The sequence below is a fragment of the Bombina bombina genome, chromosome 11, assembly GCF_027579735.1.
Source record: "Bombina bombina isolate aBomBom1 chromosome 11, aBomBom1.pri, whole genome shotgun sequence".
Taxonomy (NCBI): domain Eukaryota; kingdom Metazoa; phylum Chordata; class Amphibia; order Anura; family Bombinatoridae; genus Bombina; species Bombina bombina.
This window is the reverse complement of record NC_069509.1, coordinates 13,482,827-13,499,558: the sequence shown is the minus strand read 5'-3', so window position 1 is coordinate 13,499,558 and position 16,732 is coordinate 13,482,827. Positions and strand designations below refer to the sequence as shown.

Below are 16,732 nucleotides of genomic sequence, written 5' to 3'. Positions count from 1 at the left end.
TTCTATATGTATTGAGATTATATATAGCATCCCTGGGCAAAGGTTTCATTTTGAATAGGTAGATATTTTATTTATTTTTATAATATTTTACCAGGAAAGATACATTGAGATTTCTATAGTTTTCAAGTATGTCCTGGGTACACAAAACATTGCATTGATACAATGGGTACAATAAAATAAAAAACAATAATAATACATATGCCCAAAAATTTAACATAGAACAGGTAGGAAATATATAATCAACAATGACAGGTGCATTCTGTTTTGAGATATGTAGAGAGGAATCTCTTAAAGGATATTAGGCATGGGGAAGGTTTGAAAGTGTGCGGGAGGTCGCTCCATAATTGTGGTGCTTGCATATATTTTTATATATACATACATATTGATATTTCTATGACAACATGGGTGCAAATATTCCTATACATAGGACCAATAAATGTAGCATATATAATGTTATTTGTACATTGAAACACTCATAATTTTTTTGTGATTTGCAATTTCAATGAGAAACAGGCCTCAAAAAAGCTATTTTTCCTCCTTTACACCTAGTTGAGCTGGGGGTAATATGTCTCAATGCATCGACAGCCTCCGACAGTGTATTAACGGTTAGCGCTTTCATTGGAAACCTGGTATAATTTATCGATTAACGGCTTCTATTACTTTCTATGGGACGCGAAGATCTTTTCGGCAGCCGAAGTCCGGCTGCCGATATTGAGGTATAACGCGCCATTGGAAACAGTCGTTAAACGATATTGCTTTCGACAGCATATTTAACGGTTTATGAGTGCACGCAAACTGAATTACAACTCAATGGAAGCGAGGCCTTATATGGCTTTGGCGTTGCTTTTTGGTAATTAGAAGGCTGCTAAATGCCACTGCGCACCACACGTGTTTTATGCCCAGCAGTGAAGGGGTTAATTAGGGAGCATGTAGGCAGCTTGTAGAGTTAATTTTAGCTTAAGTGTAGTGTAGTAGATAACCCAAAGTATTGATCTAGGCCCATTTTGGTATATTTCATGCCACCATTTCACCGCCAAATGCGATCAAATAAAAAAAATGTGTTCACTTTTTCACAAACTTTAGGTTTCTCACAGAAATTATTTACAAACAACTTATGCAATTATGGCATAAATGGTTGTAAATGCTTCTCTGGGATCCCCTTTGTTCAGAAATAGCAGAATTATATGGCTTTGGTGTTGCTTTCTGGTAATTAGAAGGCCGCTAAATGCTGCTGCGCATCACACGTGTATTATGGCTAGCAGTGAAGGGGTTAATTAGGTAGTTTGTAGGGAGCTTGCAGGGTTAATTTTAGCTTTAGTGTAGAGATCAGCCTCCCACCTGACACATCAGACCCCCTGATCCCTCCCAAACAGCTCCCTTCCCTCCCCCACCCCACAATTGTCCCCACCATCTTAAGTACTGGCAGAAAGTCTGTCAGTACTAAAATAAAAGGTTTTTCATTTTTTTTATTTTATTTTTTTTTAGCATATTTACATATGCTGTGGTGTAGCATCCCCCCTTAGCCCCCAACCTCCCTGATCCCCCCCAAAACAGCTCTCTAACCCTGATGTGAAAGGTGTGGGGAAATAGTGCGCTGGTTTAAATAAAGTATCAGACCCCTTACAGTGTATTAGATCCTTCAATCTAAAAAGTATTAAGCCGTAAAAGAAGATTTTGTAAGGGCGCTATTAGCTGAAGATACTTGTGTGAAATAATTATTATTTACAATATCTGTGATAATTATCTATAATAAGTAACTAGTGATTAGGTGTACAGTAAATCAAAACAGCTTCTATCAAAAGTAGAATAATTTATTTGATAACAATAATATTTAAAATTTTAAAATTTAGAGACGTCTCTAGCACAATTTGTTAGACATAAAAATAATACTCATTGGTACTTCATGAGAAATATTAGTTTGCTGTTTATTAGTATTTTTAGTCACAGTGGATCTACTGGTGTGTGACTGAGCAATTTCTAAAATCTCTCATGAATTTTTTGGAGTTCAAAGGATTACAAATTAACATCTATTAAAACAGCAATTTAAAATAACACATAACAGCTTGATAAACTTTTGTGTAGAAAATGGAGCTTGAGAAAGGGCTGTGCATAAAAGGAGAATCTGATGTACTTATGTCTCTATATCAGAATAGATCAGTCCTTAGGCTGTTTTTGTATCACAGCGTACTTTCAAAGATACTTTTTATGTCCATATGTATGAACCAAAAGAGAGTCCAATAATCGTATACTGATATTAGCCTTAAATTACAATTTGTAGCTCCCATACAAATTTGTACCTTATCGTGTGCGTGAGCAACAACAGGGTATCCTATGCGTCCTGTGGCTCAGTTCTTCTGGCAGTGTCCTCGTGTTGTCGGCGTCTGACGTCACACCCGATGTATGGGGGCTCGACTTGCGCCTGCCAATCACTGCTTGGCGGATCGTTAGTGTACAATGTTTCTTCTTGTATCCAGTATTTTGTACTTCTCAAGTGCCGGTCAGTGGAAATGTGTATTAAAGATGGATTCACCTGCCCTTAGTGCTGTTTGCACGCAGGTTCAGATAACACTTGTCTTTGGTATCCTACGGTAGCGGTCAACCCGGGTTGGTCCAAGCGGCTCAAGAAATAGTGGAGTCAGATATACAGTCTTATACTTCTACGCGTTTCACTCCCTCCAGGAGCTTTATCAAGAATGATTTAGACTGCTTAACTCCTCTCTTTAATAGGTGTCTCTTGTTTCCTATTGGTTCATCGTGAACCATTGTTAAGGTGGTATGATTTGTTTTATTGCACCAGCCTCTTTATACATGGCTCCATTAATTTGCTTCTAGAGATTAACATTAAGCTTAGTATAAATTTAACCAAACATTTTACAGATAATACGAAAATAGTGAAAAATACTAATAAGGTGCAGAAGTGCGAAGGATATATTTAAGGTGCAGAAGTGCGAAAGATACCTTTAGTTGGGGGTTAGTTATTACGTTATGGTAGCTAAGGTTTATATTTCTCTAATCAAGAAGAAATGGTGAGATGTCGAGCTCTGAATTTAGGCCTTTGGGGAATAGCGTATCATATTTGAAAATATACTCTGCTTCTTTTAGAAGCAACTTTTTCTGTATGTCCCCACCTCTCCAATGTTTTTCTATTTTATAAATGCCCCAATATAACAAGTCCTTTGTATTACCCTTGTGTATGGTTTTAAAATGTTTATAGAGATGTGTGTCATCTGTTTTATTCTCTATATTATTAAGATGTTCCCTGATTCTGTCTCTCAAAGTTCTCTTGGTTTCTCCAAAATAGAATAGATTGCAGGTGCATTTTAGGACATAAATGATTCCTTTATGTGAGCATCTTATGAGTTCTTTAATTAGTAAGATATTATCAGGACCTCCTATCTGAATTTTATTGGATTTATTACTGTGTCTACATGATTTACATGAGTAACATGGAAAAAAACCTGTTAGCTTTTGTCCATGAAGATCTTTTTGTATTAGTTTTTTGTTTTTAGATTTTCTTAATTCACTGGGTGCAAGAGCTGATTTTAAGTTACTTGCTTTTTTAAAGACAAAGCTGGGGTTATCTGTTACTTTTTCTCCCAGGATATTATCCTCCTTAATGAGGTGCCAGTGTCTTTTTACAATTTTTTTCACCATATTATGGTCAGTATGGTAATCAGTTATAAAAGGGATTTTTATTTTATTGTCGTCTGTATTTATTTTTTCTTTGTATACTAGTAGTGATTCTCTATTGGTGTTTTTTGCCCTTTCTAATGCTTTTTTGGTATGTGTTGTATTGTAACCTCTTGAGTTGAATCTTTCAATTAATGTTCCTGCCTGGTCCTCAAAATCTGTCATCCTAGAACAGTTTTTTCGTACTCTGAGACACTGCCCTATTGGTATATTATCTTTCCAGGCGTCCAGATGACAACTTTTGGCATGCAGGTAGTTGTTACAGTCAACTTTTTTAAAATGTGTTTTAGTCTCTAACTTATTATCCAGTACCATAATTTCCAAATCCAAAAATGTAATAGACTCTTTGCTTTGGTTATGTGTGAAATTTAAACCAAAATTATTTTGGTTCATTTTTTCAAACATTTTAATTAGATCAGTTTCTGGCCCTCTCCAAATTATTATAAGGTCATCAATATATCTTTTATAGAGTACAAGGTTTGCACCATAGCCGCCGGATCCGAAGAAACTTTCTTCCCAGAGACCCATAAAAAGATTGGCGTAGCTAGGTGCAAACCTTGTACCCATTGCCGTTCCTTCTATTTGGAGATAGAACTTATTATTGAAGGAGAAATAATTGTTCTCTAGGATGAATTTAATGCTCATCAGAATGAATTCCTTGTGTATTTCTGGCATATCTGTGTCTTTTGTCAGATAGTGTTTAATTGCCTCCAACCCCTTTTTTGTGGTCTATTACTGTATACAGTGACGTTACGTCACAGGTGGCCAGATACATATCATCTTCCCACTGAAAAGTATTTAGTATGTTAAGTACTTGAGTTGAGTCCCTCAGATAGGAACTTAAATTTGTTACATATTTTTGTAGATATCCATCCACATATCTAGAAAGATTGGAGGAGATGGAGTCGATCCCTGATATGATGGGCCTACCAGGGGGGTCAATAAGGCTCTTGTGAATTTTTGGTAGAAAGTAAAAGATCGGTATTCTTGGATTTTGTGGAGTAAGATATTGAAATTCTTTTTCATTTAATACACCTGATCTTTTACCTTCTACCAACAATGCGTTTAGTGTTTGTGTAAATTTATTTGTAGGATTAAGATCCAGTGTTTTATATGTTGTGGTGTTATCTAAAAGTCTATGGGCTTCATTTAGATATTTCGTTGTGTCCATCACAACTATACCACCGCCCTTATCAGCAGATTTTATAGTTAATTCTTTGTTATTCTGTAAGTTGTTAATAATAGCTTTTTCCTTCAGGCTTAGGTTAAACTTTTTTGGTTGTGGGGGATTACATCTTTTGATATCTTTGAGCACTAGTTTTTCGAAAGTGTCTAAATAATTCCCTTTTGAATGTATAGGGTTAAATTTAGATTTAGGTTTTAGATTAGAGTGGTTGATTTTCACAGATATTTGTGTGTTAAGCTGTCTCTCTATGGGGTTTTTTAAGAAATGTCTTTTTAGGGTTAGATTTCTCACAAATTTTTTTACATGTATAAAAGTATTGAATTTATTAAGTCTGGCAGTTGGAGCATATGTGAGACCTAGGCTTAGGACTTTTTCTTCCTCTTTGTTTAGTGGAGTACTACTTAAATTGTATATTCCTTGGTTATTGGTATTTATCTCCCTCTTTTTGCTTGTTTTTCTAGATAATCCCCTTCCTCTCTTTCCTCTAATCCCCTTTTTCTTCTGGGATTTGTTTCTATTTCTGGCTGAAAAAGGTCCCTTGAGGTGCCCTCTTTCAGAGGGCTTTTCCCTAAAAAAAGAAGAGGGGAATCGTTATGTATTTGATTTTCTCTTCTTTGATCTAGGTCTCTTAGTGGTTCAAACCTATTATGAGTCGGGGACAAATAACACTTATTCCAGGACATATAATGAAAAACCTAATGAGTGGGAGTATCCCAGAACACATAGGAGAGAAAATAGACAGTGGGACTCCTGGAGAACCCCGACTCATAATAGGTTTGAACCACTAAGAGACCTAGATCAAAGAAGAGAAAATCAAATACATAACGATTCCCCTCTTCTTTTTTTAGGGAAAAGCCCTCTGAAAGAGGGCACCTCAAGGGACCTTTTTCAGCCAGAAATAGAAACAAATCCCAGAAGAAAAAGGGGATTAGAGGAAAGAGAGGAAGGGGATTATCTAGAAAAACAAGCAAAAAGAGGGAGATAAATACCAATAACCAAGGAATATACAATTTAAGTAGTACTCCACTAAACAAAGAGGAAGAAAAAGTCCTAAGCCTAGGTCTCACATATGCTCCAACTGCCAGACTTAATAAATTCAATACTTTTATACATGTAAAAAAATTTGTGAGAAATCTAACCCTAAAAAGACATTTCTTAAAAAACCCCATAGAGAGACAGCTTAACACACAAATATCTGTGAAAATCAACCACTCTAATCTAAAACCTAAATCTAAATTTAACCCTATACATTCAAAAGGGAATTATTTAGACACTTTCGAAAAACTAGTGCTCAAAGATATCAAAAGATGTAATCCCCCACAACCAAAAAAGTTTAACCTAAGCCTGAAGGAAAAAGCTATTATTAACAACTTACAGAATAACAAAGAATTAACTATAAAATCTGCTGATAAGGGCGGTGGTATAGTTGTGATGGACACAACGAAATATCTAAATGAAGCCCATAGACTTTTAGATAACACCACAACATATAAAACACTGGATCTTAATCCTACAAATAAATTTACACAAACACTAAACGCATTGTTGGTAGAAGGTAAAAGATCAGGTGTATTAAATGAAAAAGAATTTCAATATCTTACTCCACAAAATCCAAGAATACCGATCTTTTACTTTCTACCAAAAATTCACAAGAGCCTTATTGACCCCCCTGGTAGGCCCATCATATCAGGGATCGACTCCATCTCCTCCAATCTTTCTAGATATGTGGATGGATATCTACAAAAATATGTAACAAATTTAAGTTCCTATCTGAGGGACTCAACTCAAGTACTTAACATACTAAATACTTTTCAGTGGGAAGATGATATGTATCTGGCCACCTGTGACGTAACGTCACTGTATACAGTAATAGACCACAAAAAGGGGTTGGAGGCAATTAAACACTATCTGACAAAAGACACAGATATGCCAGAAATACACAAGGAATTCATTCTGATGAGCATTAAATTCATCCTAGAGAACAATTATTTCTCCTTCAATAATAAGTTCTATCTCCAAATAGAAGGAACGGCAATGGGTACAAGGTTTGCACCTAGCTACGCCAATCTTTTTATGGGTCTCTGGGAAGAAAGTTTCTTCGGATCCGGCGGCTATGGTGCAAACCTTGTACTCTATAAAAGATATATTGATGACCTTATAATAATTTGGAGAGGGCCAGAAACTGATCTAATTAAAATGTTTGAAAAAATGAACCAAAATAATTTTGGTTTAAATTTCACACATAACCAAAGCAAAGAGTCTATTACATTTTTGGATTTGGAAATTATGGTACTGGATAATAAGTTAGAGACTAAAACACATTTTAAAAAAGTTGACTGTAACAACTACCTGCATGCCAAAAGTTGTCATCTGGACGCCTGGAAAGATAATATACCAATAGGGCAGTGTCTCAGAGTACGAAAAAACTGTTCTAGGATGACAGATTTTGAGGACCAGGCAGGAACATTAATTGAAAGATTCAACTCAAGAGGTTACAATACAACACATACCAAAAAAGCATTAGAAAGGGCAAAAAACACCAATAGAGAATCACTACTAGTATACAAAGAAAAAATAAATACAGACGACAATAAAATAAAAATCCCTTTTATAACTGATTACCATACTGACCATAATATGGTGAAAAAAATTGTAAAAAGACACTGGCACCTCATTAAGGAGGATAATATCCTGGGAGAAAAAGTAACAGATAACCCCAGCTTTGTCTTTAAAAAAGCAAGTAACTTAAAATCAGCTCTTGCACCCAGTGAATTAAGAAAATCTAAAAACAAAAAACTAATACAAAAAGATCTTCATGGACAAAAGCTAACAGGTTTTTTTCCATGTTACTCATGTAAATCATGTAGACACAGTAATAAATCCAATAAAATTCAGATAGGAGGTCCTGATAATATCTTACTAATTAAAGAACTCATAAGATGCTCACATAAAGGAATCATTTATGTCCTAAAATGCACCTGCAATCTATTCTATTTTGGAGAAACCAAGAGAACTTTGAGAGACAGAATCAGGGAACATCTTAATAATATAGAGAATAAAACAGATGACACACATCTCTATAAACATTTTAAAACCATACACAAGGGTAATACAAAGGACTTGTTATATTGGGGCATTTATAAAATAGAAAAACATTGGAGAGGTGGGGACACACAGAAAAAGTTGCTTCTAAAAGAAGCAGAGTATATTTTCAAATATGATACGCTATTCCCCAAAGGCCTAAATTCAGAGCTCGACATCTCACCATTTCTTCTTGATTAGAGAAATATAAACCTTAGCTACCATAACGTAATAACTAACCCCCAACTAAAGGTATCTTTCGCACTTCTGCACCTTAAATATATCCTTCGCACTTCTGCACCTTATTAGTATTTTTCACTATTTTCGTATTATCTGTAAAATGTTTGGTTAAATTTATACTAAGCTTAATGTTAATCTCTAGAAGCAAATTAATGGAGCCATGTATAAAGAGGCTGGTGCAATAAAACAAATCATACCACCTTAACAATGGTTCACGATGAACCAATAGGAAACAAGAGACACCTATTAAAGAGAGGAGTTAAGCAGTCTAAATCATTCTTGATAAAGCTCCTGGAGGGAGTGAAACGCGTAGAAGTATAAGACTGTATATCTGACTCCACTATTTCTTGAGCCGCTTGGACCAACCCGGGTTGACCGCTACCGTAGGATACCAAAGACAAGTGTTATCTGAACCTGCGTGCAAACAGCACTAAGGGCAGGTGAATCCATCTTTAATACACATTTCCACTGACCGGCACTTGAGAAGTACAAAATACTGGATACAAGAAGAAACATTGTACACTAACGATCCGCCAAGCAGTGATTGGCAGGCGCAAGTCGAGCCCCCATACATCGGGTGTGACGTCAGACGCCGACAACACGAGGACACTGCCAGAAGAACTGAGCCACAGGACGCATAGGATACCCTGTTGTTGCTCACGCACACGATAAGGTACAAATTTGTATGGGAGCTACAAATTGTAATTTAAGGCTAATATCAGTATACGATTATTGGACTCTCTTTTGGTTCATACATATGGACATAAAAAGTATCTTTGAAAGTACGCTGTGATACAAAAACAGCCTAAGGACTGATCTATTCTGATATAGAGACATAAGTACATCAGATTCTCCTTTTATGCACAGCCCTTTCTCAAGCTCCATTTTCTACACAAAAGTTTATCAAGCTGTTATGTGTTATTTTAAATTGCTGTTTTAATAGATGTTAATTTGTAATCCTTTGAACTCCAAAAAATTCATGAGAGATTTTAGAAATTGCTCAGTCACACACCAGTAGATCCACTGTGACTAAAAATACTAATAAACAGCAAACTAATATTTCTCATGAAGTACCAATGAGTATTATTTTTATGTCTAACAAATTGTGCTAGAGACGTCTCTAAATTTTAAAATTTTAAATATTATTGTTATCAAATAAATTATTCTACTTTTGATAGAAGCTGTTTTGATTTACTGTACACCTAATCACTAGTTACTTATTATAGATAATTATCACAGATATTGTAAATAATAATTATTTCACACAAGTATCTTCAGCTAATAGCGCCCTTACAAAATCTTCTTTTACAGCTCTCTAACCCTCCCCATCTGCCTTATTGGTGGCCATCTTGGGTACTGGCAGCTGTCTGCTATTATTTCACAGTCAAAAAAGTGTTGTTTTTTTTAAATGTTCACTACTGTTACACCAGATATGAGTGGTGGCACTGGGCAAGTGGGCACAGTATACGCTGTGAGTCTGACACACACGCTGGCAGGCAGGCAACTGCAATTAGATTACACAGGAAAAAAAAAAAGCAGACATGTTCTAGCCCTAAAAAGGGCTTTTTGGGGTGCTGTCTTTACAGCAGAGATCAGATGAGTCCTTCAGGACTGTAGTGGACACTGAATACACTAGCCTAGCTATCGATTTCCCTATTAAATCAGCAGCAGCAACACTATCCCTCCTCTCACTAAGAATGCAGCTTCCAAATGAATCTAAAATGGATGCTGTCCAGGAGGTGGGAGGGTCTGGGAGGGAGGGTCTGCTGCTGATTGGCTGTAATGTGTATTCTGACTGTGAGGTACAGGGTCAAAGTTTACTCAATGATGACGAATAGGGGGCGGATCGAACATCGCATATGTTCGCCCACTGAGGCAAACGCGAACATGCTATTTTCGCCGGGAACTATTCGCCGGCGAACTATTCGCGACATCACTAATGGTCACCATGCACTCCCATTTACCGCCGTGATTACTGTGTTCTGGGTCTGGTTTATATCTTCTAGATGTCTGTTAGTGTAGTATATATATATATATATATATATATATATATACATATTTATTACATGGTCTATGGTTACCCCCGCGTGCGTTGCAGTATATGACTTACAGTATTGACCATTGGCATTGCCTATATGCTGATCGTGGTCTCCCCATGTATTATTATTTCTTTTTACAATTATTATATAGATAGCAATAGAATGACGCCTCCACTGGTCACTTACATCCCCCCCCTTATTTACAGTTCTGATATATTGTTGATTGAAGACGACTGGTTTTATCCCCCTGGTCCTTATATGTTTTTCCTATTCCCATTTGTCTCTTTCTATCTTCATTTAGTAAAAGACATACCACCTTTCACTATCACCAGATATCACACTACACTTTATCATCACATATTAGCTTATATGTATGTTGTCTGTTTAACGGTTGATGTATTATCACTATCAACTTAGTATCACTATGATCTTATATTTATATTGTTGGGGGACTACGTTGTTTTTGTTGAAAGCGGATCTATCCCACCCCTTGTTGTCACTATTGGTTCCCTCCTGTCCAACAGATGCACTTCACTTATTAGCACCTCCCCTTTACAATGTATTATAATATTGTGACATTTATTACGTCAAGTTCACGTCCCCCTCTTCCTTTTGTTCAACATTATCACACACAATACACTGATCGTGTTTTGTAGTTCATCATGAATACTATATGTAGCTTACTATTGATCATTATCAACCACACTGGAGGATTTTTACTCTCACATACATATCATCTACACGTTACATCCTCTGTAGTTATGGCTGGGATGATGTCATTAACCACGCCCCTGTTACTCTCACACCCCTTTCAGGGATACTTTCTTAAGACACGATCATATCCCACACTTCGTTTTCAAACGATCAACCAGTAGGGATATATAACTCATATCCCCTTTATCGTTATGTGTGCTAGGGGTTGCCTTATAAAGTTTGGACTTTTACTAGCTATATCTATGCTTACCTGTCTGGGTATATAATAGCTTCTCACCACTGGCATGATATTTCTTTTGATCTTGACCATGCCCCTTCTACATCAGTGCTTCTTATATTAGATGATGACTTTGACGATCCTAATCATGTCCCCTGTATATTATTGGCGTTTTTTACTACTATAGATTTTTTAAATACTATATTACTCTGACGAATACTATTCTGTTAGTTTGGAGACTACATAGACACTGAATTTGTTGAGATTTTCACTCTATATAAATAAGACCCATTTTTATGTGTTAAATTATCCATATGACAGTCTTTGTATCCAGTGAGTGTGTTATCATTCTGATTGCCGATTGGATGTTATTAGGTATAAGTGTAGCAGCTGTGAGATTGTTTGTATAGCCTGAGGAAATAGTGCTGTGTTACTGAGAAACGCATTGGTGTTGTTTTAACCTTTTTAATAAACTTTTATTATTTGTCATCTTGCTGCTGAGCCTTCTTTTGGATTTTACCACTTTGCCATTGTGTACTGATGAGTGTTGGTTTTATCGCTGACCATGGCTTGACATTCCCTGTGGTAACCAGAAATATCTCTGGACTCCCTCTGGTGGGATGAGCCTACCATCTTCTCCAGGTGTGCCTAGGAGTCTGCCGGACGACTCATTTGTTCCGGTCTGCCTGTACCGCACAATTGTGCCTTCCATCACGTGAGTAGGTTTTCATCTGTACCTACATCTTTTTGTCCTACATCTTTTTGTCTATCAGCCTGATTTGCATTATGTGGCACCCTCTATCTTTTGTATTCTATACCTATAGCGTGCTACACTTACCTATAGCATTCTAATACCAACCCTTCTTCACATATCCCAGGGTCATGCTAATAGGATATTTATAGCTTGCCAATCCTCCAATTAGCGCAGTCTGGGGCTCTGTGAAGGAGTGTTGGGATTAGCGCAGCTCTCTAGCGAGCTTTAGATAAGTATAAAACTTTTTCACCTGTAGCAAAGGAATATTTCAATTTATTTAACAAAACTGAATGTAAATGTTCCACAAATATTCAGTATTAGTTTTTTTTAAGACAAAATTATTACCGAATAGCCCGGCAGCCGAATATTTGGAAAACACATTTTTCTGAATATTCGGCCCAAATGATTATTTTATAATTTAAACAAAATATGTTAAGAACTGTATGCTAGTAAATACAGTTATGCATTTAAAAATAATTTACAATAAATATATTTTAAGCTGACTTAAATAAATATTATTTGTTAACCTTTTTTTTTTTGCGATTTCTCAGTATGGGGACACGCTAAGAGGAAAGGAAATATAGAACTTGTTTCAATTTAGCAGATTACTCTTTTGTATTAAAAAAATGCTGTAAATTAGAAAATACAGCAATTCATTTAAAAAAATGAAATGCACTTTAAGCTGAAAAATAAATATTATTAATATTATATATATATTTTTTAACCTTTTTTGGAGATTTTTCACAATGGGAAACTGTTAGCAAGCAACTTCTGTAAAAACATAGGACTTGATTCAGTTCAGCAGATTACATTTTTTTTTTTTATAATTATTTTTATTTCGCATATAACAATAGTTAAACAAACAGAATAAGAATCAACTGTACAATAAGTTGTCATATCATCTTAAAAAAGAAATTCCTAACCGAATAACTAACTTTGGATGAAAACAGAGTATAATAAATAATAACAATAATAAATACAGAGTATAATTTGTACCATAAAGTTTGTCCTTAGAGGGAGATAATGTCTGCAGTAACTGACTCTCAAATACTGAGGAAGTCATCTATTCTCAAACATAAATATTGTAATGTTCATATTAAAAGGAGTAGTATTTTACCTCCATAAAAAATGCAGATTTATTTAGTTTTCTTCTAAGGGGAATTACTCTGATACTCTATCTATCCACATATTTTTAGAGGCCGTAGTCATAGTTTTCCAAAAGTGGACAATCATTAATCTGACGCCGTTTAGCCCAATTTAAAGATGGTGTGCTCTTTACAAGGTAGTTTGGCGAGGTTATTTAGTAAAGCAAAACGGGGGTTTAATTTCAAATTGCTTGTGAGGACTGACTGGAAGTGAAGTTCTATTGACTACCATAGAGAATGTATCCGATTGCAATACAACCACATGTACATCAGACTACCACACTCTTCACATCCCCTCCAACACCTGCGGGAGGTGTTCGGGTAGATAGCACTCGGTTTGAGTGGGGTTAGGTACCAACAGAGAACTATTATAAAATGTAGTTAAAATACCTTTGGAGACCAGGAGGACTCTAGGTAAGTTAAGAGATTTTGACCCATTCTTTCTCCTCAATGGGCCAGATAATTGCGCTAGAAGTAAACTTTTTGTGTGTGTCAGGTTACACTCGTATTATGAGTTTAAAGCAAAAAGTTATCAATCTCGTGCTAACCTGACTCGCGCAAGTCAGATCCCTTAATCTCATGTGCACTAACCTGATATGAAGATATGAATATTTCACATTCCAATGTTCTTCACATAGAAGACTATGTTCTATTTATTCATAAATACATATTTCTACATATATCCAATGGTATTTTGGTAAAATATATTTCTATGACTATAATTATATATATATATAGGAATTTCTATTAAGAAATACATAAAACATATATGTCAAATATTTATAGTACAAACACAGTATAACACGTTATTAAATATGAAAAAAACATAAATTTGCTTAAACCTGTTTTCATCTACTTAACTGCAAAGAACTCCAGTGCACTCCAAACCCTTTGCAGTCTTTTTTTCCTAACAACTGAGATCTCTGATCTTTAAGTCCCTATAAAATTTTGGTGCAGTATTTTTTTTTATTATTTTATTAAATAATGTTATTATGAGTGTAACTGTACTTTATAATGTATTTTTGTGACACTTTTATGTTTTGTTTAGAGGACTCGCTAACCCAATGAGCATTAATTCAATTGCGCTCAAGCGATCACGTTTACTTTTAACTTGTAATATGAGCTCAATTTAACTTGTGTGCAAACAAACGAGAAAACCTGATATCGCTCGCACACAAACGTTTGTGCTCCACTCATAATCTGACCCTATGAGGCCTATTTATCAAATGTCTGTCGGACCTGATCCGACAGTGTGGATAAGGTCCGACAGACATCGCTGAATGCGGAGAGCAATACGCTCTCTGTATTCAGCATTGCACCAGCAGCTCTTGTGAGCTGCTAGTGCAACGCTGCCCCCTGCAGGCCGCCAGAAGGGGGGTGTCAATAAACCCAATCATACTCGATCGGGTTTAATTCCGGTGATGTGTGTCCCCCTGCTCAGAGCAGGCGGACAGGGTTATGAAGCAGCGGTCTTTAGACCGCTGCTTCATAACTGCTGTTTCTGGTTAGTCTAGAGTCTCACCAGAAACATGGGCCCTCAAGCTCCATTCAGAGCTTTATAGATAGCCCCCTGTATATGCACCTATGTCATTATTCTATTTTGCTATATATGATTCCAGTAGTGTCCCTTGGGTAGATTGGAGAAGCTTTTGTGATAGTGATAGAGGACTATTTACTTCCTTACCCTTTAGATGACTCTTTTCTAATTAAAACTAAATATTTTAAGTGCTGTATGACAGAAAATACAGTAGTTTATTTGAAATAATTAAACAATAAATACATCTCAAGTTAATTTACGCTAATTTGAAAACTAAACTACATTTGTTATCTATTAGTAAAGACCCTTTAGTTTTTCAAAAGTTCTATAGCCCAGTTCCAAAGATACCACCTACTACACACACCATGTAATAATGACATAAAGGGCTCCATGTACAAAGCAGTGTAAACTGCTCTTAAGCCCTATAAGCCTCTATAACCAGAATCCACAACTAACACTTAGTTAGATATTATAAGATTCCAAAAGTATGAGAACCCTAATTAGGGACCATACCAGACTATATAAGAACATATAGAGAATCTTGGGAATACATATACCAACTCTATTTTTTAAAACTCGCAGCTGAATAAGCGCAATCCCACCCCCTTTTTTTGTTTCTGTTTTCTATTAAGGTGATATCTTTTCGAGGTTACATCATCTTTGGGATTAGCCAAGAGTCTGAGTGTAGAATCTTTGTATTACTCTCTCTTTTCACACTTGCTTCCAGCAATGTAAGAAGCAGCGGTCATTAGATCGCTGCTTCTTACACACTTTGACACTTCTGAGGTGGCGAAGACTAATCACAGAGAGCTTGCTTGCTCTCTGTGATTGACAGTCCCTTCTCTCGTGCGATTGGTCACACGAGTGAAGGGGCGGGCATTACACACTCAGTGGAGTGTGTAATGCTGTCTACCTGCCAGAGGGCAAAAAGATAAAGTAGAGAAGCTTTCCTCAGCCTTTTAATATACGGGGTCCATTATCTACATTACAGAAGACAAGAACCTGAAAGCCCCAATCACTAATATGAGGATATCATTGTCTTGTACATGAGATAGCCCTACGAAGAGCTCTTTTAAGTTTGGAGCTTCCAAAGATCAGAATAAGCGACATCTCTGTAGGATAACATTGATATAGGCAAGAAAATAAATTTATCGTCACATCTTCTCTTAATGAAAGTGAGGAATTAGCCAACGTTTTAGCAACAACAAGTATCACAAAAACAATCACAAACATGACCATAGTCTTACAGGCTTTGTAATGAGCATCAAGCTGGGGATCGCTCAAGCTGGACTTCTGGTGCTTTATTTTCCAGATGTGTCCCAAGAGAGAAGTCACCGTAAAAAACAAAGAGGTTATGCTACTAATCATAGGCAAAATGGATGAAAGTGTGTAAAACCAGGTAGAACAGCATTTCTTCATTATTACTTTAGTGTTTTTTGTGCTGTTGTAGGAGAGGTTGTCAGTCATTACCTGATGATTAGTTAGTTTTATGCACCAAACAAAGGCACCAGTGATGGAGAGGCAGCCTAGGAATGTGACCAGCAGGAGTTTGGGTACCACAGCTGGGAGCTTCATCTTCAGACTTGTGATGAGTTTGTGTCTAAATGAGACAAGAGTCACACAGTATAAGGCACAGAGCCAGGCAGTGAGCCAAGAACTGAATGCAATAAAAAGAGAAACAGTAAAATGTGTGATATAGATTAATATCCCGTGCACATCAGGTGAAATTACAAAAACATACACAAATAGCACCATTGTGCACTGCAGGAAAGCGTTGCTCAGGCACATAGTAAACTGGATTTGGTTGCTGGGACTCAGCCTTAGGAATCTTCTCTGCTTCATATAAATCACAACCATTATAAATGAGTTAGTGATGACTCCAGAAACAAGTGCTATTGCATTATATATTATGTTAACAGCCAGCCATACAGGAGAAAGCATTCTGTGTATTTGTTATCTGTGCTGCTAATGTATCTACTTAATAAAGCTGGTTACACTCACAGTATGAAGTATTTATCAGCATCTCATGCAAATTCTAATAAGATTATATTTTCCATGAAAGATTAATAGCTGACACCAATATGGCAGATTTGCATGGCTGCACCTAATGTATCTACAGAACAGCTGAG

General features: G+C 36.2%; 1 protein-coding gene across 1 annotated transcript; it reads right to left on the bottom strand.

Moving 5' to 3' along the window:
• Nucleotides 1–15,635: 15,635 nt before the first annotated feature.
• Nucleotides 15,636–16,460, bottom strand: LOC128642170 (taste receptor type 2 member 40-like). The gene has a single exon (XM_053694849.1). The coding sequence runs from the start codon at nucleotides 16,458–16,460 to the stop codon at nucleotides 15,636–15,638; it is 825 nt and encodes a 274-aa protein (XP_053550824.1).
• Between the last annotated feature and the right edge of the window lie 272 nt (nucleotides 16,461–16,732).

Coding starts and splice junctions, on each gene's coding strand:
- LOC128642170 (XM_053694849.1), bottom strand. CDS start 16,460: ATGGTTGTGATTTATATGAAGCAGAGAAGATTCCTAAGGCTGAGTCCC.